This window comes from Pyrgilauda ruficollis, unplaced genomic scaffold (genome assembly GCF_017590135.1).
Source record: "Pyrgilauda ruficollis isolate IOZ18807 unplaced genomic scaffold, ASM1759013v1 scaffold129, whole genome shotgun sequence".
In the NCBI taxonomy this organism is placed as follows: domain Eukaryota; kingdom Metazoa; phylum Chordata; class Aves; order Passeriformes; family Passeridae; genus Pyrgilauda; species Pyrgilauda ruficollis.
The window spans coordinates 1,805,807-1,830,364 of NW_024511321.1; the positions used below are offsets into that span (position 1 = coordinate 1,805,807).

General features: G+C 53.6%; 1 protein-coding gene across 1 annotated transcript; it reads left to right on the forward strand.

Annotated features, from left to right (window-relative positions):
* Positions 1 to 97: 97 nt before the first annotated feature.
* Positions 98 to 12,274, forward strand: KLHL28 (kelch like family member 28). The gene is made up of 6 exons (XM_041458465.1): positions 98 to 159; positions 3,110 to 3,457; positions 4,605 to 5,155; positions 7,273 to 7,716; positions 10,290 to 10,498; positions 11,258 to 12,274. Exons 2-6 carry the CDS (start codon positions 3,110 to 3,112, stop codon positions 11,419 to 11,421), a joined length of 1,716 nt encoding a protein of 571 aa, XP_041314399.1. The 5' UTR covers positions 98 to 159; the 3' UTR covers positions 11,422 to 12,274.
* Positions 12,275 to 24,558: the final 12,284 nt, after the last annotated feature.

Sequence of the window (24,558 nt, forward strand, 5' to 3'; positions counted from 1 at the left end):
CGGGGACCGGCGGGTGTGGGTGTGTGCGGCGGCGCGGCCGTTGATTGGCGGGGCGCGCGGGGCGGGGCGGCCGGAAGTGACGGAGCGGGCGGTGGCGGAGCGGCGGAACGAGGCGGCGGCGCGGCCGGGCCGGGCCGGGCCTGGGGCACCCCGGCACAGGTGAGAGCGGGGACGGCGCGACACGGCCCGGACACGGCCCGGACACAGCCGCGGTGCCGCCTCCCGGCGGTGCCGTGTCCCCGGGCGGGGTGCGGATGCAGCGGGAGCGGCTGCGCGGGGGGCCCGCCCGGCACCGGGAGAGTGGCGGAGCCGCAGGGACCCGGAGCGCTGTGGGCTGGAAGGGACCCCGGGCAGGGACACCGGGAGCCCAGCGTGCTCCGGGAGCCGGCCCTGTGCCCGGCCGAGAGCGGAGCCGGGGCACCGGGTGAGGCACGGCCATGGGGAGAGCAGCGATTCCTGCAGAGGGAGGGCAGCAGTGCCAGCAGTGGGAGAGCAGCAATTACAGCAGTGGGAGAGCAGGAATTCCAGAACCGGGCAGCAGCAGCAGCAGTAGCAGTGCCAGCAGTGGGGCAGCAGCAGGGCAGCAGCAGCAGTGGGGCAGCAGCAGCAATTCCAGAAGCCGGGCAGCAGCAGCAGCAATTCCAGAAGGCGGGCGGCAGCAGGGCACCAGCCAGCAGTGCCAGCAGTGGGAGAGCAGCAATTACAGCAGTGGGAGAGCAGGAATTCCAGAACTGAGAAAGCAGCAGTTCCAGAAGTGGGAGAGCAGCGATTCCAGAAACGGGCAGCAGCAGCAGTGCCAGAAGTGGGAGAGCAGCAGTGGGGCAGCAGCAGCAATGCCAGCAGCAATGCCAGCAGCAGGGCAGCAGCAGCAGTTCCAGAAGCCGGGCAGCAGCAGGGCAGAAGCCGGGCAGCAGCAGCAGCACTCCCAGCAGTGCCAGCAGCGGGCAGCCCGTGCCGTGTCTCTCCCGGTGCCGATGGCGCTCAGCCGGCTCGGGCTGCTGCTCTCCCGCAGTCTCGGAGCCAGCCCGGCTCTGCCCTGCCCGTCCCAAACCCTGGCTCGGGGCAGGGCAGAGCCCGCACCTCCCGTGCTGCTCCTCAGCTGTTGCCCTGAGGTTAACCCCTTTGTTTCCAGTCCCTGCTGCGGCTGGAGATGAGTCTGAGGCACAGGCTGGGAGGCTCTGACAGCCCGGAGCCCGGGGGTGGCCGTTTGGTGTCCTGAGCACGGATCGCTGGGCTGGGATGCAATTCCAGGGCTGCTTCACGTTCCAGCTGCTGATTTCTTGCTAAAAAGTGAAATAAATAACAGCAGATCCGTGGTGTGGGTGAGCCTGGCCATGCAGGGCGGGGAGAGGTTCTACCAGCCTGGTACATGAAGCTTTATTGCTGCAGAATACCTGAAATATGGTTATTTATAGGTGTTTGGGCAGGTTTTGCAGCTGAACTGGGACCACTCCTTTTTCCACGTGGTGGTGCCTTGTGTTTCCTGATTTTTGTGTGTTTGTATGATCAAACTAGGAACTGAACACAAACACAAAAGGGGAATAAATTCTTTTAGCTGCTTTTTTTATTATTTTAAATTTTTTAAATTCTTCCATGGATAATTTGTGCTGCAAAATTGTAATGGGAAAACATTGTCTCTGATCTTGCCTTTTGCAGATGCACTTAAATTAGTTTATTTTGGTTATTTTTTCCAGTGAAGAGTGAAAATAGGAGAGCTTATTTATCTCTTTGTGGGTAAGAGGTTTTTCAGCCCCTTCCCTTCCCTGTCACTGCTATTGTATTCTCTATTTAAACGTTGATTATTTCAAATTGAGCACTTTTAAGTGGGCTCACCTGCAAGTGAGGTGTCATTTAAGGAGCTGTGCAAATGATGAACTTACAATGAAGACAAAAGAAGAGAGATCTTGCAGAGATCATTTAGCAAATCAAAAGCTGCTCTCCTCGGGAGTGGGGGGGTTGTTCCCAGGAGAACAATGGGATTCTCTCCCCGTGGCCCGGGATCCTGACACGTTCCTACCCTGCACCTCTCAGCAGCGCAGCGCTGGGGGCTGAACAAAGAGCCTGGCATGCTCCTGGAGCTGCAATTAGAGCAGGTGCCTCTAATCAGGGCAGGGAGGGCTCCGGTGTCACGATGTGCACGGGACCTGGGGGAGAGCAGCTCTGCGGGGGAGTGAGGGTTCTGCACTCCTGGAGCTCCTGGGGAGCGTGGGCAGCTGCCAGGGCTGGGGAAGGGCTGAGGATTCCGGCTGCTCAGCCTGTCCCCCTGCTCACCTGGGAGCTCTGAGCTCTCCAGAGGCTGAGCCCATCCCAGCAGGGATGCTCAGCCTGTCCCCCTGCTCACCTGGGAGCTCTGAGCTCTCCAGAGGCTGAGCCCATCCCAGCAGGGATCTCCTGGCACGGCGGCGGCCACGGGGTGAGGTGAGGTGAGGATCTCCCCTTTCTCCTGTGCTCCTCTGTGCATCCACAGCACAGGAATCTGCTCCAGCCCCTCTGTGGGGGTGGCTGGCAGAGGGAATGGGAATGGGAATGGGAAGCTGCTCCCTGCCAGAGCCTGGCCAGAGAAAGGCACAGCACAATTGAACTGCTCCCCAGGAGCACTAAGCAGGCAGGGAGCTGAACAAAAGGAGTTTAGTGCAGGAATTGAACTGCACAAAAGGAGTTTAAGAACTTTTAAAACTTCCTCTGAAATAAGCCAGTTGCATTCTTTAGTTATGTGTGTTTATTTCTATTTCAGCCACTGTGCAGTTCTCTCAAACCCTTGATGTAGAGTCACAGAGTATCCTGAGTGGGAAGGGGTCCACAGGAATCACCAGTCCAGCTCCTGTCCCTGCACAGGCATCCCAGCAATCAGATCATAGATATTTTACTCCAGAAGAACAAAAAAGTGATGGTTGTGGGTTTTTTTTAATTGAGAGTTGAATCTAGCATAGACTATTCATGAACATTTGAAGGTCCTGCACTTAACTTGCAGGAAAAAGTGTAGCAGGTAAGGGTTGAAAAGGGAATTGGGAAGTAAGAAACCTTATTAAGTTAAAAGCCAAGATGGAATAACACCTTTTAACTGTTGTGTGTGCCAAACCGTGAAGTGACAGCTCTGTGTTTGTCCCAGATGGACCCGTCGTCCCCGCCGTTCCTGCTGGCCAAGCTGACCCCGCTGCACTCGGAGCAGCTCCTGCAGGGCCTCAACCTCCTGCGGCAGCACCAGGAGCTGTGCGACGTGGTGCTGCGCGTGGGCGAGGCCAAGATCCACGCGCACAAGGTGGTGCTGGCCAGCATCAGCCCCTACTTCAAGGCCATGTTCACCGGGAACCTGTCGGAGAAGGAGAACGCCGAGGTGGAGTTCCAGTGCGTGGACGAGGCGGCGCTGCAGGCCATCGTGGAGTACGCCTACACCGGCACCGTCTTCATCTCGCAGGACACCGTGGAGTCCCTGCTGCCCGCCGCCAACCTGCTGCAGGTCTGCTGCTGCACTGCCCTTCACTGGGAAAAGCAGGGACAGTTCTGCCCCAGGATTTCTGAGATTCATGTCCGCCGAGCCGCACAGAAAGGGAGAACGCAGTTCTGATCGCTTGCTGTGCCTGAGTTGTGCCAAAGCAGAATGCAGCGTGGAGATTGTTTATCTGTGGTGGTGTTCGAGGGTGCCAGGATGAGGGAAGAGATGAGAATCTTGACTCTATGTTTTTCTTCACAAAAACTCTTCAGCAGGTTTTCTTTTTTTTAACCAGCATGAGTCCCAAGTTTCTCCATCAAAACTCCAGCAGGTTTTTTTTTAACAAAGATGAACTCCAAGTTCCTCCATAAAAGCTCTTCAGCAAGTTGTTTTAAACAAGGATGAGCCCCAACTTCTGCCATAAAAACTCTTCAGCAGGTTTTTTTAACAAGGATGACCCCCAAATTCAAAATGCCTTTTTATTAGTAATTTGCACTTAGTAATTAGTAATTTGCAGTGTTAGGGGGTTTTGTTTGTGCCAGACATTTGTTTGTGCAAACAAAAAAGCTCTGGAATAATTTTCATTCTGTTGATTGAGTTAATAAGTTGGTTAATTAAGTCTGTACAGTTCTTACTTTTCCTTCCAGGTCTTTTCATTTTACTTAATTTTCCCGATTTGTTATTACTACAAACAAATCATAAAAATTAACTTGCTGGCTGACAAATGTGCTTCCTGATGATTCAAAAATCCTTGGAATTAAAATAGACTTAATCAGAGCAGAGTGAAGGAGAATAAAGGAGGCTCAGGGGGACTTTTCCCTACAGCTCCTGCCAGGAGGGGACAGCCGGGGGGGTCGGGCTCTGCTCCAGGGAACAGGGACAGGAGCAGAGGGAACGGCCTCAGGCTGGGCCAGGGCAGCTCAGGGTGGGCACAGCAGGAATTTCCCCATGGAAAATTGTACCTGGGGCTCAATTTGATAAGATTTTGGTAGTGTGTCAGACTGTCAGCTGACAGTCAGCAGGGAGTCACGAGGTGAGTGCAGTTGTGTGCAAAGTTCAGATGTAACGTATATAGCATAGTATAACAAAGTAATTAATTAGCCTTCTAATAAACTAGAGTCAGATACATCATTCTCTCTCCCCTCATCAGAGTCGCCTTTCATTTCCAATACAGGTCAAGCTGGTGGTCAAGGAGTGCTGCGCCTTCCTGGAGAGCCAGCTGGACCCCGGCAACTGCATCGGCATCTCGCGCTTCGCCGAGACCTACGGCTGCCACGAGCTCTACCTGGCGGCCAACAAGTTCATCTGCCAGAACTTCGAGGACGTGTGCCAGACCGAGGAGTTCTTCGAGCTGACGCACTCGGAGCTGGACGAGATCGTGTCCAACGACTGCCTGAACGTGGTGACGGAGGAGACGGTGTTCTACGCGCTGGAGTCCTGGATCAAGTACGACGTGCAGGAGCGCCAGAAGTACCTGGCGCAGCTGCTGCACTGCGTGCGCCTGCCCCTGCTCAGCGTCAAGTTCCTGACGCGCCTCTACGAGGCCAACCACCTGATCCGGGACGACCACACCTGCAAGCACCTGCTCAACGAGGCCCTCAAGTACCACTTCATGCCCGAGCACAGACTGTCCCACCAGACCATGCTGCTGACGCGGCCCCGCTGCGCGCCCAAGGTGCTCTGTGCCGTGGGGGGCAAGGCCGGCCTCTTCGCCTGCCTGGAGAGGTGAGGAGCAGCCCTGGGCACTGCCTGGCACCCCTGGCAGGGCACACGGGCACTGGCAGCTGGGATCCCCAACTCTGCGGTTGGGAGTCCCGCCAGAGTTTGCGGGGTGTGGTTCTTTTCCTCCATAAAAAATCAGCAGCAGGTTTTCTTTTTTTGAACAAGGATGAGCCCCAGGTTCCTCCATAGAAACTCTCCAGCAGGTTTTTCTAACAAGGATGACCCCAAGTTCCTCCACAGAAAGCAGGTTTTCTTTTTTTTAACAAGGATGAGCCCCAAGTTCTTCCATAAAAACTCCTCAGCAGGTTTTCATTTTTTAACAGGGATGAGCCCCAAATTTCTCCATAAAAACTCTTCAGCAGTTTTTTTTAACCAGCGTGAGCCCCAGGTTCCTCCATAAAAACCCTTCAGCAGGTTTTTTTAACAAGGATGAGCCCCAAGTTCCTCCATAAAAACCCTTCAGCAGGTTTTTGGGTTTTTTTTACAAGGATGAGCCCCAAGTTCCTCCATTAAAAATCTCTGGCACATTTTTTTAACAAGGTTGAGCCCCAGGTTCTCAAATGAATAGGCACATCAGTGCATCTGTGTACTCTGTAGGTACTCTGTGGACAAAAACCACTTGTCCATAAATGGGCAAGTTAAAGAACACCAAAATCCATAGAACCATGGAACGATTTGAGTTGGAGGCTGATCTTGGAGCTCATTCCCAACCTCAGTGAGCCTGGATTTCATGAAGGAATTCTGGATCGTGGTGTGGTCATGGCTTTGATCCCAGCTGTGGGCAGGTGTCTGTGCAGGCAGGAGCAGGTGGGTGCCCCTCCTCCTTCACCTGCATTCCAGAATGAGCCTCCTCAGTTCCTGGAGAGCATCCCTGAGGCTCCTCCTGGGAGCAGAAGGAACAAAGAGAGAAAAACAACTTCATGTCCCAAGCTGGTGTGGCTGGGTGTGCTCAGAACACGGGATTAACATTCCCAGAGCTGCTGGTTGAACTGTGTGTGGGCTGTTTACATACAAACATCCATTTATCCATTTATACTTGCACTGACAGAGCTTTGATGTTCAGTGTGCCCTGAGCAGCCCCAGGAGTGTTCCCTGTGCCCAGGCAGACTGCCTGAACTGGTTCCACAGCTGGATGCTGGATCATATCCTGGGATCTCCTTTGCTGGGACAGCTCAGTGCTTGCAGAGGGAAACCCATGTGAAAACCTGGGGAGAGCTGGGTGTTCTCTCCCCTGTGTTCAGAGCTTTCAAAGTCATTTAAAGTTCATTTTCCCAGTGATAGTCACTGATATTAAACCAGATGTCAGGGCTGGGAATTGTTGTGTTTATAGACTTAAAAAGTAAAGGGGGTTTTGTGCTTCATAAAAAGTGTTTGAGTGAATAAAGTCATTCTCTGATTCTTCAGCTCTGCTTCTTTCCCACCTTCTTCAGTGATTATAAAAATGTAGCCTCCCAGTGTAATTTGGATTATTTGGAATTTTTTGGTGCTTCAGAATAACAAAATTACTTAGAAATATTTAATCTCTACTCTCTGGTGTTTCAGCAGCTCCTGTTTCTGGGCTCTTAGTACCTGTCAGCTCTCCAGGGGCCTCATGCTCCTGTATTGTTTTAGAACAGATGATGTTTCCTCTGTACCAGATAGCCTCTTAATTATTTAGCTAATTTATTAATTAAACTATTCAGGTAGATTGGCAAGACTTAATTTGGGGCAAGCTAGACCCACTGTGTTCTCACACTGAGTATAATTAAAAGAAAATGGTATTTTGGGGTTCAGCTTTGGAGTTCAGTTTTGGGGTTCAACTTTAAGATTTTGCTTTAAGGTTTAAAATGCTGTTTAAAAGAAAGAAGCTGTTTTAAAGATGTATTTTTTGGGCTAGTTTGTGCTACGTGGACATTTTGTTTAAATTACAGAGTGCACATAAAACACACATTTCTAAACTGCAGGCTGTAGTTTCCAAATGTATATTTGTGAATGCACACGTGTGCTTCCCTCTCTCTAATTTGCTTTTGTCTCTCCCATTTCTGTGGCCGGTTTGGGGTTTTTTTTGTGTGTTTTCTCCTCCCTTTGGGGCACGTTTTCAGCTGTTCCAGTTGCTGACTGGCTCCCTGTTTCCCCCGCAGCATGGAGATGTATTTCCCCCAGAACGACTCGTGGATCGGGCTGGCCCCTCTGAGCATCCCCCGCTACGAGTTCGGCGTGTGCGTGCTGGAGCAGAAGATGTACGTGGTGGGGGGCATCGCCACCCACGTGTGCCAGGGCATCAGCTACAGGAAGCACGAGAGCTCTGTGGAGTGCTGGGACCCCGACACCAACACCTGGAGCTCCCTGGAGAGGATGTTCGAGAGCCGCAGCACGCTGGGCGTGGCCGTGCTGGCCGGAGAGCTCTACGCCCTGGGCGGCTACGACGGCCAGTCCTACCTGAGGAGCGTGGAGAAGTACATCCCCAAGGTCAAGGAGTGGCAGCTGGTGGCCCCCATGAGCAGGACACGGAGCTGCTTCGCTGCTGCCGTGCTGGACGGCATGATCTATGCCATCGGGGGCTATGGGCCTGCCCACATGAACAGGTACGTGCTGGGGTGGGCTGTGCCCACATGGACAGGGATGTGCTGGGGGGATCCATACTGCCCACATGAACAGGTACGTGCTGGGGTGGGCTGTGCCCACATGGACAGGGATGTGCTGGGGTGACCCACAATGCCCACATGGACAGGGATGTGCTGGGGTGGGCTGTGCCCACCTGGGCATAAGCAAACCCCATGGGCAGCCTTTTTAATCCTTCCCCTGCCCACATGAACAGGGATGTGCTGGGGGTGACCCACACTGCCCACATGAACAGGGATGTGCTGGGTGTGATCCTGTGCCCACCTGGGCACCAGCAAAACCCCCCGGGCAGGTTCATTAATCCTTGTCCTGCCCACGTGAGCAGGTACGTGCTGGGGGTGACCCACACTGCCCACCTGGGCACCAGCAAACCCCATGGTCAGGCTCATTAATCCTTCCCCTGCTCACATAAACAGGGATGTGCTGGGGTCACCCTGTGCCCACCTGGGCATCAGCAAACCCTGTGGGCAGCCTCATTAATCCTTGTCGTGCCCCCCTACACGCTGGAATGAGCCTGTGCCCACCTGGCACCAGCAAACTCCCTGGGCAGCCAATAAATAATCTCCAGTAGATCCTGGGGCTCATTAATCCCTGTTCTGTCACACCAGTCCCATCAGTCAAAAGGGATGTCTTTATTTTTATTCCACTTGGTGTGTTCCACCTTGTTTGGGCTCTTTTTAAGATCACCTAAAAGGTGATTTTACCAAAAAGGTAAAAACAAAGACATGCCTGCACATTACTGAGCCTTGGAGCTCAAGCCTGCAAAATCTGAGGGTGGGTGGTGAGTTTTAGCACAAAATCCCTGATCTGAGGTGAATAGCAGTTTTCCCATGCTCAAAACACACAAACTAAGTACAAAACTCTGATGGGATCTTGAATTAGTGTTACTGCTCATAGCAGAATTTAGGATGGGGGTTATGGTCTGACTCCAAGGGTTGTTTCAGGCCTTGCATTCCTAAGGAGTTTTCCTGGTACCACCATGCTCTTTAACTCCTCTGTTCCCTGTGGATGTCCAGGGACATCCAGTTATCCAAAGGAATCATTTTCCATCATTAAAATGGGAACAAATCAGCTGAATGTCCCTCCAGGAAGCAGAATAATAAACTACAAGTGCTGAATAAAGAATGAAACTCTTGTTCCTGGGGAGGGACACAGTGATTGTTCAACAGGGTGGCACCAGACATTGTGATGATGAATTGCATTGACTTTTTCACTTGAGGCTGAGTCAGGGGAGGTTTGGGTTGGATATTAGGAAAAAGTTCTCCTTTTAGGTTCTTCTTTTAGGAAAAGGTTCTTATTTCTATTAGGAAAAGTATCCCTGGACTCCTTGATCCTTCTAACTCAGGGTGTTCCATATTCTGTGACTAATTCTGGTTTTATTTGTGAGTGGAGGGGTGAGTACTGAGCCATGCCATGCAGCACCAGGCTCCTCCAAGCTCTGGCATTAAATCAAGCTCACACTGGGTAATGAACCCCCTTTTCCAAACTCTGTGCTGCTGCTCTCCTCTTCCCCTTTTCCCCTTTTTTCCTGCTCCTCTGTGCTCCTGCAGCAGTGCTTGGGCAGGAACAGCTCTGAGCCATGAGTGTGCTAATGACTGACCATCTGTACAGTGATCAAAAATATGATTTCTCATCGTTATTAATTTCCCTTTGATCCTGAAACCTCTCCTGCCCTCAGTGCTTTGATCAGCAGCCTCTTTTGAGCTGTTCCTGAGGAATATAAATACACTCTCCACATGCTTTTTCTCTCTGAATGTTATTTTCAGGCCAACCTCAAGGTAATTTTGGATTTGCTGTGTACCCAAAGAAAAACACTTCAGCTCTGCATTGTGTTCAGTTTCCCACAGCATTTTTATTTTAATAGATTATGATATTATTTTAATAGATTATGATATTATTTTAATAGATTGCTATTTATGTGATATACACTTTAAATTCTTATTTTAAAAATATCACACCAGACATCCTGAAGGAGCTTTCAGCTCTGAGGAACCTCTTGATTTTAGGGTGTGACCTGAAGATCCAGGACAGGGAGGACATGGGAGAGGCTGAACCAGTTGCTGTGCCAGGGGAAAATATCACAGAACTGTTTGGGATGGAAAAGTCTTTTAAGATCGTTGAGCCCAACCTTTGACTGAATATATTACAAAAATAGGTTAAAACCGATTTTTGGCAGCACTGTTGGGCTGCTTTGGTTGTGGAAGTGCCCTGGGATGTGATTGATGCTTCCCAGGTGGTAACACAGTTTGTGGGTGCTGCTGTTGGGTTGTACCAAGCAACTGCACCATGGAATTTGCTATCAGCTCCAGCCCTTTCCTCTGTGTGCCATTATTCCTGTGTGGTAAGTCTGGCAGAGCCAGCTGTGCCTGTGCCACTCCAGGAGTGAATCCCATCCCAGATCCCAAGCTCACAGCTGTGTCTGTGCCACTCCAGGAGTGAGTCCCATCCCAGATCCCAAGCTCACAGCTGTGTCTGTGCCACTCCAGGAGTGAGTCCCATCCCAGATCCCAAGCTCACAGCTGTGTTTGCCTTGCAGCATGGAACGTTACGATCCGAGCAAGAACTCCTGGGAGACCGTGGCCTCCATGGCTGACAAACGGATAAACTTTGGGGTGGGGGTCATGCTGGGCTTCATCTTCGTGGTGGGGGGACACAATGGGGTGTCCCACCTGTCCAGCATCGAGAGGTACGACCCCCACCAGAACCAGTGGACGGTGTGCCGGCCCATGAAGGAGCCCAGGACAGGTGGGACATGGCAGAGATGAACCTCCGAGCTGGTAAAACCTGCAGGGAGAGTGGCAGGGACTCCACCTGAGGGTCAGGGTCGCTCCAGCACTCTGTGAAAGGATCTTGATTTCTCCAAGTTCAGTTTATTAGTGCTGGGCTGTAACAAAAATTATAGGAAGTAGTAATTCTACCTCCTGTTTTTTCAGTGATTTCAGCAGTGATGAGGAGCAGCAGTTCTGTGCTCACTGTTCTGTTGGATTTTAAGAGGTGTGGAGACTCAGGGGTGCAGGGTTGTGGTGCAGCTCCCATCTCTGCTCCCTGGGACAAGGACAGGGCTCAGGAAGAGCTGGGGCTGGGCCAGGGAGGGTCAGGCTGGATCTCAGGGAAAGGCTCTTCCCCAGAGGGTGCTGGCACTGCCCAGGCTCCCCAGGGAATGGGCACGAGGCTGCCAGAGCTCCAGGAGCTGCCAGGGATGCCCAGGGTGGGATTGCTGGGGGTCTGGGCAGGGATGGGGCTGGGATGATCCTTGGGGGTCCCTCCAGCTCAGGACATTCCATGGATCTGTCCCACCCAGATGGGGCACTGGGACAGAGGGAGGAGGTTGTTTTATTGTAGGAAAGGGGATGAGAGCAGCACAAAAGGCTGTCACACCCGAGCAGAGAGGGCTCCCCGTTCGCAGGTGTTTTCCTTAGCCAGAGGGGACCCTGGGGGTGGCTCCGGCTGGGAGCAGAGCCCCGCTGCTTCCCGCAGGGATTGATGTGGCTCCTTTCTCCGCAGGCGTGGGGGCGGCGGTGATCGATAACCACCTGTACGTGGTGGGGGGCCACTCGGGCTCCTCCTACCTGAACACGGTGCAGAGGTACGAGCCCATCTCGGACTCGTGGCTGGACTCGGCGGGGATGATGTACTGCCGCTGCAACTTCGGCCTCACGGCCCTCTGAGGCCGCTGCCCCTCGGACGTGGCCGGCCGGAGCTGAGCCCGCTGCCCGGCCCGGCCCGGCCCGGGAGCGACCCGCTCCTCCCGGGATGCTCCGGCCGGCACTGCGGTGGCACAGCGCGGGGAGCTCGGTGCCGGCCGCCTTTGGCACCCTGCTCGTGGCTGTGGATTCGGGAGAGAGCTGCCATCCAGTTGGAAATCTGTCCATCCGACCCTTTGTAGAGCTTCTGTCTCTTCCTCCTCCGGAGCGCGGAGCTGCCCGTGCCGGGGACGCGGGGTGTGTGTGCGGGGCTGAGCCCTGCCCGGGGCTGCACGCCGGGAGAGCGCCAGTGCTTCACGGGGTTTTTTATCACCGGTAACTCAAGGGCTGCCTTGTTTCTGTATCTCAAGGTTTGTACATAATAAATGCCATAGGATGTTGCCTGTACTCTCCTTTGTCACCTGCTTCCTGGTAGGAGGGCTGGGATGATCCTTGGAGACATTTACAAGGCGAATTTGTTGCCTCCTCGGGACATTTTTGGATCTGGCGAAGAGAATTTGCGTTTTTAACTTTTCCCTTCTGTTTTCCGCTCGTGGAGAAACGAGTGCTAGATGAACTGACTTCATCCTGCTGTGTGCTTTCAGTTGGAATGCGAGGAGGAATCACAGCAGCAGCGTTCCCAGCATGGTACCCAATAAACCTCCGAGCCAGCCCATCCCATCCTCCCGAGCTTCCCGAGCTCGTGTCCGTGTTCCCCTTTTTTCAAGGATTGTATGGTTGCTTCCTCTGAGCGTTCCCATCTCACAATGGTGCTAAATGTAGGGGTACCCCCGAGGCTGTTCCTGATTTCGGTGCATAAAGCATGTTTGGATTGTTCCACTGGTTTGGTTTCTTCTTTGCTCCATCCCCCTGTGCCCCTGCAGCTCTGCAGTCTCACCCCCTGTGGAATGAGCTCCCTCTTGGGTATTTAGGGGGGGATTTCACATTTATTGTTCCCATTCTCACCGACGGGGAGATGCCAGCTGGGGTTCTTCAGGCAGTTCTGCCTTCCACAGCAGTGCAGGGAGTTCAGACAGGGCTCATCCCAAACGTGTGTCCTGCTGAGGGGCAGGTCCTGGGCTCACCCCAGTCCCACTGCGTTAATCACACAGCCCTGAGCTCAGTCAAAACTGGGCCAGAGAGAGGAAATGATGCTGTGGGTTATAACCATCACTTAAAATGGAATTTAACTGATTTAGCACATTTTGGGTTGTCTTCTGATCCCAATTACCTTACATTTCTGTGGTGGCTGCCCATGGCCAGGCCTGGTACTAAGGATTTTTTTGCCTCCAGTGTTTTCTTTCCCTTTATTTTAACATGCTTGGTGTTTGTTTTCCAAGCCCACACAGTGTTATCTTGAAAGGTGCAATAATATTTTAAATAGCTGCTTTAAAAGCCATTTCTTTATGATTCTGCTACATGGGGAGGGCTGAGTGCTCTGGATTTATCCTGAATTCCTGCAGAGCTGGGTGCAGCCAGGGCTGCTCCAGTTCTTCCATTCCACTGACTGGGATTTCACCACTCCAGGCAGGTGTTGTCACCATAAAACATCATTCAGATATCCCAGGTGATTGCACAGACCATAAAATCCTGCAGGTCTCCTTCAGAACTGGTGGAACTGAGCAGGAATTCCAAAGTAAATAAAAGAGAAACTGCACTGAAACCGCTGGAATTGTTCATTTCACCCACAGGGATCCACTCCAGTGACAGCAATAAAAGCCTGGTTTCATTATTCCAGGGCATCTTGTGGCAGGACAGGAGGGGCTTGGCTGTATTTGCATGTTTGTGTGTGGGGAGGAGAAGGAATCATGGAATTCCAGGATGGTTTGGGTTGGAGGGACCTCAAATCCCACCCAGTGCCAGCCCTGCCATGGCAGGGACACCTCCCACTGTCCCAGGCTGCTCCAGCCCCAGTGTCCAACCTGGCCTTGGGCACTGCCAGGGATGGATCACAACAAAACAAATCCATAAACAACAAAAACATCGTTAAAAACCCCCATAAATCAGAACAAAAAATTCATATTATGGTGATTATTTATATCAACACCTAGCATTTATGGAAGTCAAAGCACTGAAAATTGCAAAATATTTCATTCCCTTTCTCCAGGCAGTGGGAGTGAAAAACCCCACAATGGTTTGGGGTGAAAGGGGCTTTAAAGACAGCCCTGTTCCAGCCTTTTCCATGGGGAATCCTCCCACTGGAATGAGGTCACAGGAGGGGAATGATGTCCCAGACTGGCCCTGTGCTGTGGATGTGACATTGCCTCACTGGAGAGAGCAGCAGAAACTGCTTTTTACTCTGCAGGAGAAATGCCTGAAGAATTTTCCTGCTGTTATTGCTGAACTCCTTACCTGGAGATGGATCAGCTTAGGGACTGTGTCACTTAAATTCTCTCCATCCCCATTTCTGTCCTGTCCCTTCAGTGCCTGGGCAGAGAGAGACCAGAAAAGCTGAGTGGAAACTCAGCAATCCCATGGGAATGCCTGGCTGGGAGCTGCAAAACCAGGGACCTGCAGCTAAGATGTGACAACTCCCAATTTTCATCCAGTTCCACTTCCTTATCTCTCCAATTGCACTTTCCAATGGGTTAAATGAGTTTATTTGTGTCCATACAGCTCAGAATTTCTGCTTTTTAAAAGATAATCATCTACAAGCTCCTCCTAGGAATGCTTTCCACTGCTGGAATTTTTGTCCATGTTACAAATATTGTTTCTGGGTCTCTAACATTGCTTCAGTGAACTTCCCATCCATAAATCCCCATTCACTGTAGGAAACAATGCAAAACATCCCAAATTGCCTTCAGTTCTTTCCATTGACCTGGAACACAAAGAACTCCATGATAATTCCTTTTTTTTTATTATTTTTTTATTTTATTTCTTATGTGGTGTGCCATGTTTTAAACCCCAGGAAAACTCAGATTTTTAGGAGGATTTAACATTGGGAATTTTGCACTCGGGCTTGGCCAGACCGCTTTGGTTGGAGGTAAGAACTGATCCCTGTAGATTTGTGGTTTTACCTGTAAATATTTATATTTTTTTTTTAGCAGCAACATCCTGGTTTTGTTTTGTCTACAGAAGTGGCCTTTGAGTTGCACAGGATGAGAGCTGAGCCGTGGGGGATTCTCTGGCAGTTCCCAGGGTGTTGTTCTTGTGCTCTCCAGGCATTGTTGTGATGATTCCAGTGGATGTGTGAAGCTGTTTAATGAAATAAACCTGGGATATCCTGGTTTGTCTGGTGCTCAGTGCTGGAGCCTCCGGAGCTGCTCCCATTCTCATGGAATGTCCTCATTCCAGGGCTGCTGCTCCTTCTCCCTCACTTTTCCAGGTTGTTCAGGAAAACATCCTGGTTTTTACCCCCTCACTGCTTTAATTTATTATTCATGCACTTGGACAAGCTCCAGCACACGCAGGATCGGAGCACTGGGATTTTAACTCTTATTATTGCTCTGGAAAATGGGACATGTCCATGGAAAGGCTGGGAGAATTGGGATTGTTCTGCCTGGAGAAGAGAAGGCTTCAGGAGGACCTCACAGGGACACCTCCCACTGTGCCAGGGTGTCCCAGTGTCCAGCCTGGCCTTGGGCACTGCCAGGGATCCAGGGGCAGCCACAGCTGCTCTGGCAATTCCAGCCCAGCCAGCAATTCCCAGTTCCCAATCTCCCATCCATCCCTGCCCTCTGGCAGTGGGAGCCATTCCCTGTGTCCTGTCCCTCCATCCTTGTCCCCAGTCCCTCTCCAGCTCTCCTGGAGCCCCTCCAGGCCCTGCCAGGGGCTCTGAGCTCTCCCTGGAGCCTTCTCCTCTCCAGGGAACATTCCCAGCTCTCCCAGCCTTTCCGAACAGAGAAGGGATTTCAGCTCCTCCATCCCCAGGGCAGGGAGCGGGCAGAGCCCGGAGCTGTCCCCGTGTCCCGCCCGGCCGAGCTGGGACAGGGCCGGGAGCCGGGCCCGGGCGCTTCGGGAGGGATGCGGGCGGTGCCGGTACCGGGGGGACGATTCGGGTGGTGCCATTCCTGCTGCTGTGGGTTCAGTGAATCCAAGCAATGCTGTGCTTGGGCACTTCTCCCGTGGGTCCATGGGCACGGCTGGCAGGTACCCCACCATGGGATAATGGAATCCTTTAGGCTGGAAAAGCCCTCTGAGACTGAGTCCAACCCCTCCCCAGCCCTGCCAAGGCCACCCTGACCGTGTCCCCAAGTGCCACATCCACAGGGCTTTAAACCCCCCAGGGATGGGCACTCCAACCCTCCCTGGGCAGCTGTGCCAGGGCTGGACATTTTTCCAGGAAGGAATTTTCCCAATATCCAATCTAAACTCCCCCTGGTGCAGCCAGAGGCTGTTTTCTCTTGTCCTGTCCCATCCCTCAGCTCCCTGCAGATCACATTTTGGGAACTGGGGCTCTTCCAGCTGGAATGGGGCTCTCTGCCCTCGGCACAGCCCCAGGGAGCCCTGAGAGCATGGGGAGCTCTTCCACAGATCCCTGTTTCCAGAACAAGCTCCCCAGCTGTGTTTCTGGCTCATCTCCTCCTCCTCCTCCCTGCCAGGGCATGGAAACCTTCATGGATGAATGAGGCAGTGTGTCAGTGAAGGGGGTCCTGGTGTCCGAGAGCCTTTCCTTGGGCAGCAGAGGCTGGGAGTAGGTTGGAATTTGCTTCTCCTGGTTGCATGGAGGAAGGGGAATCTCAAAAAGTCACAGAATCCTGGGATGGCTTGGGTGGGAATGGACCTTAAATCCCATCTCATTCCAGGGACACCTCCCACTGTGCCAGGCTGCTCCAGCCCCAGTGTCCAGCCTGGCCTTGGGCACTGCCAGGGATCCAGGGGCAGCCACAGCTGCCCTGGGAATTCTGTGCCAGGGCTTCTACTTCCATTGGAGCTTCTGCTCCTTGCCCACATGGAATTCCAAGGGAACGCTTGGAGCTGTGCCAGTGCATACACCAAGTGTGTGCTGAGCTTCCTCTGCCCTCCTGTTTATTTTAAATCCTGAATGAAAAAGCGCTTTACTTATTTGTGCAGATTAATTTGGAGAGCTGGAGATAATAATTTATAAATTTCCCCTCTATTTCCCGAGGGGTTTCTGGTGATTCAGATTCAACTAATTCAGCTCAGGCTGCTGCCCAGCTAAGAACAAACCCCGGCAGGTTTTTTCCTTCCAAGGTTTTTTCCTTCCAAGTTTTTTTTCCTTCCAAGTCCCCACCCAACACAGGGAGAAAGCTGTGGAAATACTGGATCCAGTGAAGGGTGGTGGAATCCTGGGAGAGGGAGGCTGGAGGGGGCCAGACCCAGGGACTGGAGTGGGGTCCTGCTCCCTGGCAGGGACACTGCAGTACCTGGGAACAGCCAGGATTACAATGTGGATCTGTAACACTTCCCAGGGATATCACATTTTATCTGCATTCCGTTGCCGCAGACAAACCCAGCCCAGCTGCTTTAATTCAAAGTGACAGAGCTTATCGCGTCTTGTCATCCCGAATTTCCAGCAGCAGGAAGAGAAAGAGAGGGAGAAAATGGGGGGATGAAAAGCATTTTAATACTGCCTGGAGATGCTGGAGACAAGTGGTGACACGGGGAGAATTTGGGACACGTGGGGCCAGCACTGGGCCTGCTCCATGTCAGCCTCACTGAGACAGCCTGGGAAGGCTCTGGGGGGTCTCAGGCTGGAAGATTTATCTGGGTGTGTGTTCTGTCCCCTCTGTCAGAGCTGGGCAGTTCTCTCTGGCCATGGGGCAGTTTTTTCTTTATCTCTCCCACAGCCAATCCTCCCTCCAGGAGATCTCTGCTGTCCATGGCCAGGGAGTGTCCCTGCAGGGCTGATCAAATTCCATCATCCCATGGGAGATGCTCCGCCCAGGGGAGGAGCCAAGCATTCCTACCTGGATACAATCTGAGCCTGGAACAGATTCCATCATCCCATGGGAGATGCTCCGCCCAGGGAGGAGCCAAGCATTCCTACCTGGATACAATCTGAGCCTGGGACAGCACAGCAGCCTCTGCCCACTGCATTCCCAGAGGAGCAGCTTTCTCCTGCCCTGCATTCCCAGAGGAAGAGCAGGCCCATCTCCAGCAGCCCTGGAGCTCCAGAGGAAAACTCCCCCCTTGTGCAGGATCCCTGCTCCAGCAGAAGCACAGCTGGCACTGCAGGAGGGCTGAGCCCCCCTGGGATGGGACTGTGCCCCCACCCTGACCACAGGGCTCAGCTCCTGAACTGACTCTGGCAGGGGTTTTATATATATGTATATATATATATGTTTGTGTGTGTGTGTGTGTGTGTGTATATATATGTGTGTATATATATATACACACATATATATATAATGCTTTTGTATATATATATTTTAATAGTATTAAAATACTATTACATTTGTATTTTTAATTTTCCTAGTAAAGAACTGCTATTCCTACTCCCATATCTTTGCCTGAGAGCCCCTTTATAATTATAATTTCAAAATTACAGTAATTCAGAGGGAGGTGATTTACATTTTCCATTTCAGGGAGGCTCCTGCCCTCCTTAGCACACACCTGGCTTCTCAAACAGAGACAGGGAGGCTGGCGATGGTGGCAGGGAGAATTCCAGGGGCTGGGGTGGTGCCAGGGCAGTGCCCAGAGCTGTGGGGTCCCTGGGGAATGACAGAGCTCGGTGTGCTCTGCAACCTGGGGACATCCCTGGGAGGGAGCTGGGGGGGTCTGCAGGGCACCAGAGCAGCTCTGGGACAGCCCTGGGGCAGGGACACTGTTGTGATAAGGCACGAAATGATGACACAGACACTGCTGCTCTCGAGGGGAACAAAAAAGAAGAGAGCTTTATTTTCTGACTCCAACATTTATAGTTTTCCAAAGGTGACAGTGGATTGGAGGGTGACAGTGCCACCTCTCCAATGCCACTGGACAGACCAAGGGTCCATCAATTCTCTCCACCTCCATGAAACAATGCAAAACATAGCTTATCTGTATGGGATTGTATGGGATTGTATGGGATTGTATGGGATTGTATGGGATTGTATGGGATTGTATGGGATTGTATGGGATTGTATGGGATTTACCCTGGGACAGCCCTGGGGCGTGCACAGGATGTGGGATTGTATGGGGTTGTATGGGGTTGTATGGGATTGTATGGGATTTGCCCTGGGACAGCCGTGGGGCATGCACAGAATATGGGATTGTATGGGATTTTATGGGATTTACCCTAGGACAGCCCTGGGGCAGGGACACACTGTGGGATTGTATGGAATTGCAATGCCACTGGACAGACCAAGGGTCCATCAATTCTCTCCAGCTGTATGGGAGGGAATATCTGTGGGATTGTATGGGATTGTATGGGATTGACCCTGGGACAGCCCTGGGGCATGCACAGGATATGGGATTGTATGGGATTTCATGGGATTGTATGGGATTTCCCCTGGGACAGCCCTGGGACAGGCACAGGATGTGGGATTGTATGGGATTTCATGGGATTTGCCCTGGGACAGCCCTGGGGCATGCACAGGATATGGGATTGTATGGGATTTCATGGGATTTGCCCTGGGACAGCCCTGGGGCACGAACAGTTTGTGGGATTCCATGGGATTTATGCTGGGATGTTCCTGGAGTAGCCAAAGGGATGGTAAGGGGGGATTTGGGATGGGGACATGGCAGGGGACAGAAGGGGGCAGAGGTGGCCTGGCCTGTCCATGGGATGGCCTGGGGCTGGGTAAGGAGACAGAAACCAGGATCAGGGATAATGCCCCTCCTGGAATGAGAGGGGAGCATTTTCCCCCCTGAATCAGCCTCAGTGAGGATCTGATGATAGAAAAAATTATTTTACTCTGCAGAAAGAAAAGAAATAAATAACCTTATTTGAGGAACCTGCTTTCAAAATTACTTTTAAATTATTAAATTTAATTAGTAAAGGTCATAGTTTTTGATTACTCAAAAGAAAAGAGCAGCACTCAACAAAGAACCAAGTCAAAGGGGGGAGTTTTTGAGAGGAAGATTGTGCTTAGAAAACAGGAGATTTTTCCTCTTGCCACAAAAGTCCAAATGAAAACTTCCATCACCTCCTCCAGAGCAGGCACGGAGCTGCTGCAGGGCTGGAGCCAGGCTGGGAGAGCTGGGAATGTTCCCTGGAGAGGAGAAGGCTCCAGGGAGAGCTCAGAGCCCCTGGCAGGGCCTGGAGGGGCTCCAGGAGAGCTGGAGAGGGACTGGGGACAAGGATGGAGGGACAGGACACAGGGAATGGCTCCCACTGCCAGAGGGCAGGGATGGGTGGGAGATTGGGAACTGGGAATTGATGGCTGGGAGGGTGGGCAGGCCCTGGCACAGGGTGCCCAGAGCAGCTGTGGCTGAGCTGAAATGTGAATGCTGGGATGAGCAGAGAATTCCCAGCAGAGCCTGGTGGGATCTGGGTGTTTCCCACCCACCCCCGGGAGAATACACAGAATTAAATTTAAAATGTCTGGTGGTGAATGAGAAAGGGATTTTCCGTATGGGTAAGGACTCAGTACAAGATGCTTTCATGCCAGAGGAAGATAAAACAAATCCCTCAGATCCCACTGGCATTATTTTGCTGCTGGTTTATAAAGGATGCAGGCATGGTGAACGGGGAGAGGTCGGAGACGGCATCGACTCATCCTGGAACTGGGATGGGATGGGATGGGACGGGGTAATGGGATGGGATCCGTGGAAGGGGATGGGATGGGATCCGTGGAAAGGGATGGGATCCATGGGATGGGATGGGATGGGATGGGATGGGATCCATGGGATGGGATGGGATGGGATGGGATGGGATGGGATGGGATGGGTTCCATGGAATGGGAGGGGATGGGATCCATGGGATGGGATGGGGGAGATGGGAGTAGAGGCGGGGTGGGAATCCATTAGGCACCCTCACCTCGGCCCTGCAGGGCCTGTCCCCTCTCCCAGGGTGACCTCAGCAGGTTTTGGGCTCGCCCCGGGGCATGGAGCAGCAGCGGGGTTTGGGTCCCAGCCGAGGTTCGGGCAGGGGAGGGGGCCGCGGGGAGCCCCCGCCCCCGCCGCGCTGTTTGCTCGCCGCTGCCACCGCCGCGGGTTCAAAGCCACTCGGACAAAAGGATTTGAGGCTCCGAAGGGATCTTACATCCATCCCTGTGACATTTGACATGCTAATCTTATGGAAATAGATTAATTACAAATGCTATTTCTGTAGGCTTAACGCGCTATCGTAAGGTCACTGCTGAGGGATAAGAGCTGATGAGATTGTGCTGAATAATAACAACCGAGCCCGGATTCCGGCAGCGAGGGGCCCGGCGAGGGGCAGGGCGGGGGGCTCCGGGGCTCCGGGGGCTCCGAACGCATCCCCGCGACCGAGAGGGGAGCGGAGAGGGGATGGACGCGGGAGGGATGCGGGATGGATCCGGGATGGGTGCGGGATGCGGGATGCAGGATCCGGGATGGGTGCAGGATGGAGGCGGGATGCGGGATCCGGGATAGGTGCGGGATCTAGGATGGGTGCAGAATGAGGGATCTGGGATGGGCGCTGGATCCGAGATGGATGCGGGATCCGGGGCCCGGCGAGGGGCAGGGCGGGGGGCTCCGGGGCTCCGGGGGCTCCGAACGCATCCCCGCGACCGAGAGGGGAGCGGAGAGGGGATGGACGCGGGAGGGATGCGGGATGGATCCGGGATGGGTGCGGGATGCGGGATCTGGGATGGGCGCTGGATCCGAGATGGATGCGGGATGCGGGATGCAGGATTCGGGATGGGTGCAGGATGGAGGCGGGATGCGGGATCCGGGATAGGTGCGGGATCTGGGATGCAGGATCCGGGATAGGTGCGGGATCTCGGATGCAGGATCCGGGATAGGTGCGGGATCCGGGATGGATCCGGGATGGGGAGCGGGGCACAGGGATGGATGATGGGAGCGGTGATTCCCAGGCCAGTCCCGTTCCGTATCCGCCCTCGCTCCGTGCCTCCCGCTCCCTCTCCGCTCCCTCTCCGGTTCCCGGGGGATATCGCTCGCAGATGGGCACCGGTGTCGGCTCTGCCGCCGGAACTCGCTTTTAGCCATTCCCACTCCAGTTTATCCCGGTTTGTGCCTCGTGCGGGCACGGGGAACAGCCGGGGACACTCCAGCGCCTCGTGGCGCTGCTCCCGCCCCGCTCCAGGGAAACTTCTTCCCGGGAGGAGCTCGCCATCCAGCCCGGCATCACCCCCGAGCCCGGATTCCCGATGGATCCGGGCCGGGTGGCGTCCATCGCTGCTGCTGCGGGGCTGGGGGCTCCGGGGCAGAGCAGGGCGAGGGCTGTCCTCAGCCAGGAGCAGCACGGGGAGCAAGGCGCTGATTTCCAGCAGGGAATGTCTCGGGAAAGGCTCCCAGCACCGCCGGGCAGGGCAGGACTGCTCCCTGGTGCTGCCGGGTGTCACTCGGGGGCGGGAGGGAAACGCGGCTGGGATGCGCTGCTGCCTCGGGAGATCAGGAACAGAGAGCCCGGGGGGCTGCGGGCACGGCAATCTCAGCCGTGCCGTGCTCCATGTCCTTGGAGAAGGTCCTTGCCCCATGCCGGGGCTGGCTGCTGGGCCTGTGGGGAGCAGCGGGGCTGGAGCTGGGGGTGCTGGGGGTGCTGGGGGTCCTGGAGCGGGCAGGTGCCCCCCGCCAGGGGCAGGGCCAGGGCAGGGTTTGCTCCGTGCCACGCCGTGCGCTGGCATCCGCCGGTGCTTTGTAGGGCACCAATAGAGCATTTCCTGGCATTCCTGGTGCCGGAGCCTTGTTCAGACCAGGTCAGGGATGCAGGAGCTGCCCGGGGTGTGTGAGACCCTCTGAGGGGTCACAGAGCGATGGGAAAACCCTCAGGAATGAAACCAGGGAGAAGCAAAGCCCCGGCTGCATTTGGGATGAACCTTTGGGAACCAAAGCAGGGAGAAGCAAAGCCCCGGCTGCCCTTGGGATGAACCTTCAGGAATGAAACCAGGGAGAACCAAAGCCCCGTCTGCCCTTGGGATGAACCTTTGGGAACAAAACCAGGGAGAAGCAAAGCCCCGGCTGCATTTGGGATGAACCTTTGGGAACTAAACCAGGGAGAAGCAAAGCCCCGGCTGCCCTTGGGATGAACCTTCAGGAATGAAACCAGGGAGAACCAAAGCCCCGTCTGCCCTGATCCCAGATTGAGGGAGCAGATCCACAGCCTGGATCCCTGACTGAGGGAGCAGATCCACAGCCTGGATCCCAGACTGAGGGAGCAGATCCATGACATGGATCCCTGACTGAGGGAGCAGATCCACAGCCTGGATCCCAGACTGACGGAGCAGATCCATGACATGGATCCCTGACTGAGGGAGCAGATCCACAGCCTGGATCCCTGATTGACAGAGCAGATCCACAGCCTGGATCCCAGACTGATGGAGCAGATCCACAGCCTGGATCCCTGATTGACAGTCCACAGCCTGGATCCCAGACTGATGGCACTGGCTGCTAAGGAGGAGCCAGGATTTACCTGGGGGGTCTCTCAGGGGGCTCAGTAACAATCCTGATCCCCTTCAAGCCAGCCCAAGCAGATTCACAATTTCACAGCCGAGCACTGGGAAGGGATTTCTGCAGCCACAAGTGCTGGGAGATGAAAAGGCATTTTCAGCAGCACCTGGCTGTCCCTGTCTGTTTTAAACAGCTTTAGGGAAGAGGTTATTTGGGATTTGCCATCCCAGAGCTGGCAGAGGGCTGCACAGGGCTGGCTGCAGCAGGGATTAGCATTTGCAGCGGTCACCAGCAGGCTCAGCCAGGTGGAGCTTTCCTGGCAATGCTCCCAGGGGAGCTGCTGGCTCAGGGTCCAGCAGGAATTCCTGCTATCCATGGGAAAAACCATGAGAAAACCCTTAGATCCCCAGACTGGGGTGGTGCTGGTGATTGGGGTCCCAGCAGCTGAGCCCCTCCACCCTCCTCGCTGGGGCACCCAGGGCTGGGGGTGCCTGTGCCCCTCAGGAATTTGGGCACTGCCTCCCCTCTCAGCTTGATTCTCCTCACAGCAAACCCTGAAGGCAAGGCAGAGGATCTCATCTGGCAGGAGGGAGGCTGTTAGCTGTGAAGAAGGTTCTAACAAGAGCAGGAAAAATAACCCCTGCCACTGGTAATAATTACGGATCCCCGAGCTTCCTCCATTGGAACATTTTAATGGCTTTTAAAGCAGAATCACTTAGTTGTGTTTTTTTTTCCCTTTCCAGAACATCTAAAACCTGAAAAGGTCATTTCTCCCCACTGTTTTGTTTCATTAGAAAAAAAAAAAAAAAATAAACAACTGGAAAATGCAAACTGAAAGTCAGAAATAATAGTTTTGGTGCAGTGCTGGTGAGAAGTGAGGCAGGAATCCAGGGATCTGAGGTGTGCACCTCACCCATCATGGACTGGACAAGGTTTCCATGAGGAATTTTCCCCAATATCCCATCTAAACATCCCCTGGGGCAATTTGAGGCTTTTCCCTCTTGTCCTGTCCCTGTTCCATGGGCCCAGAGCCCGATCCCCACTGGATCCACCCTTCTGTAAAGAGTTGTGGCAATGCTCAGGACAGACTTGTATGACAATGGGAAGGGCTCCAAAGGGTGCTGGGGGCTGGCTGGGCTATTCCTTGTCCCAAAACCCCGGGAACATCAGCACCCACCCCACCCCAGGCAGGAATCCCCTCTCCAGGTGCTCCCTGCGAGGGGCAGGACAGGCAGGGGGTGGCTGTGGGAACCCAGGACACCCCGCTGGGTACCCTGGGTGACATCTGCCCCTGGCAGGAGGCCAAAGACACCTGGGATTTCGATCTTAACCCATGGAGCAAATTGCCAACCTTGCATGAAGAATCACAAGTCACAGAAGTTTAAGTGGACTAATAATAAATGAATCACTGGGTGAAAAATGGAATTTTGGGAATTTTATCCTAGGGGGTCTAGAGGGCAAGATGGAGGGATCTGGGTGTTGTCCTATTCTTCTTCCTCCTTCTTCCCAGCCTCCATCTTCTGGGTGATGGTGGCACATTTGGATTGGTTTAGAGTAGAAGTAGACAGTCTAACATAGGTGATAGGTATTGGAAAATAATGATAAATAAAGTACACGTAACTCACAGGATAAAATGCAGACACCAGCCCAGGGTTGGGCAGTGTGCCCTTGACAGAGCTGCAGAGCAGACCTCTGCGGGTCTGA

Coding starts and splice junctions, on each gene's coding strand:
- KLHL28 (XM_041458465.1), top strand. CDS start 3,110: ATGGACCCGTCGTCCCCGCCGTTCCTGCTGGCCAAGCTGACCCCGCTG. Junction 5,156..7,272: donor CTCTTCGCCTGCCTGGAGAG/GTGAGGAGCAGC, acceptor TTTCCCCCGCAG/CATGGAGATGTATTTCCCCC. Junction 10,499..11,257: donor CATGAAGGAGCCCAGGACAG/GTGGGACATGGC, acceptor CTTTCTCCGCAG/GCGTGGGGGCGGCGGTGATC.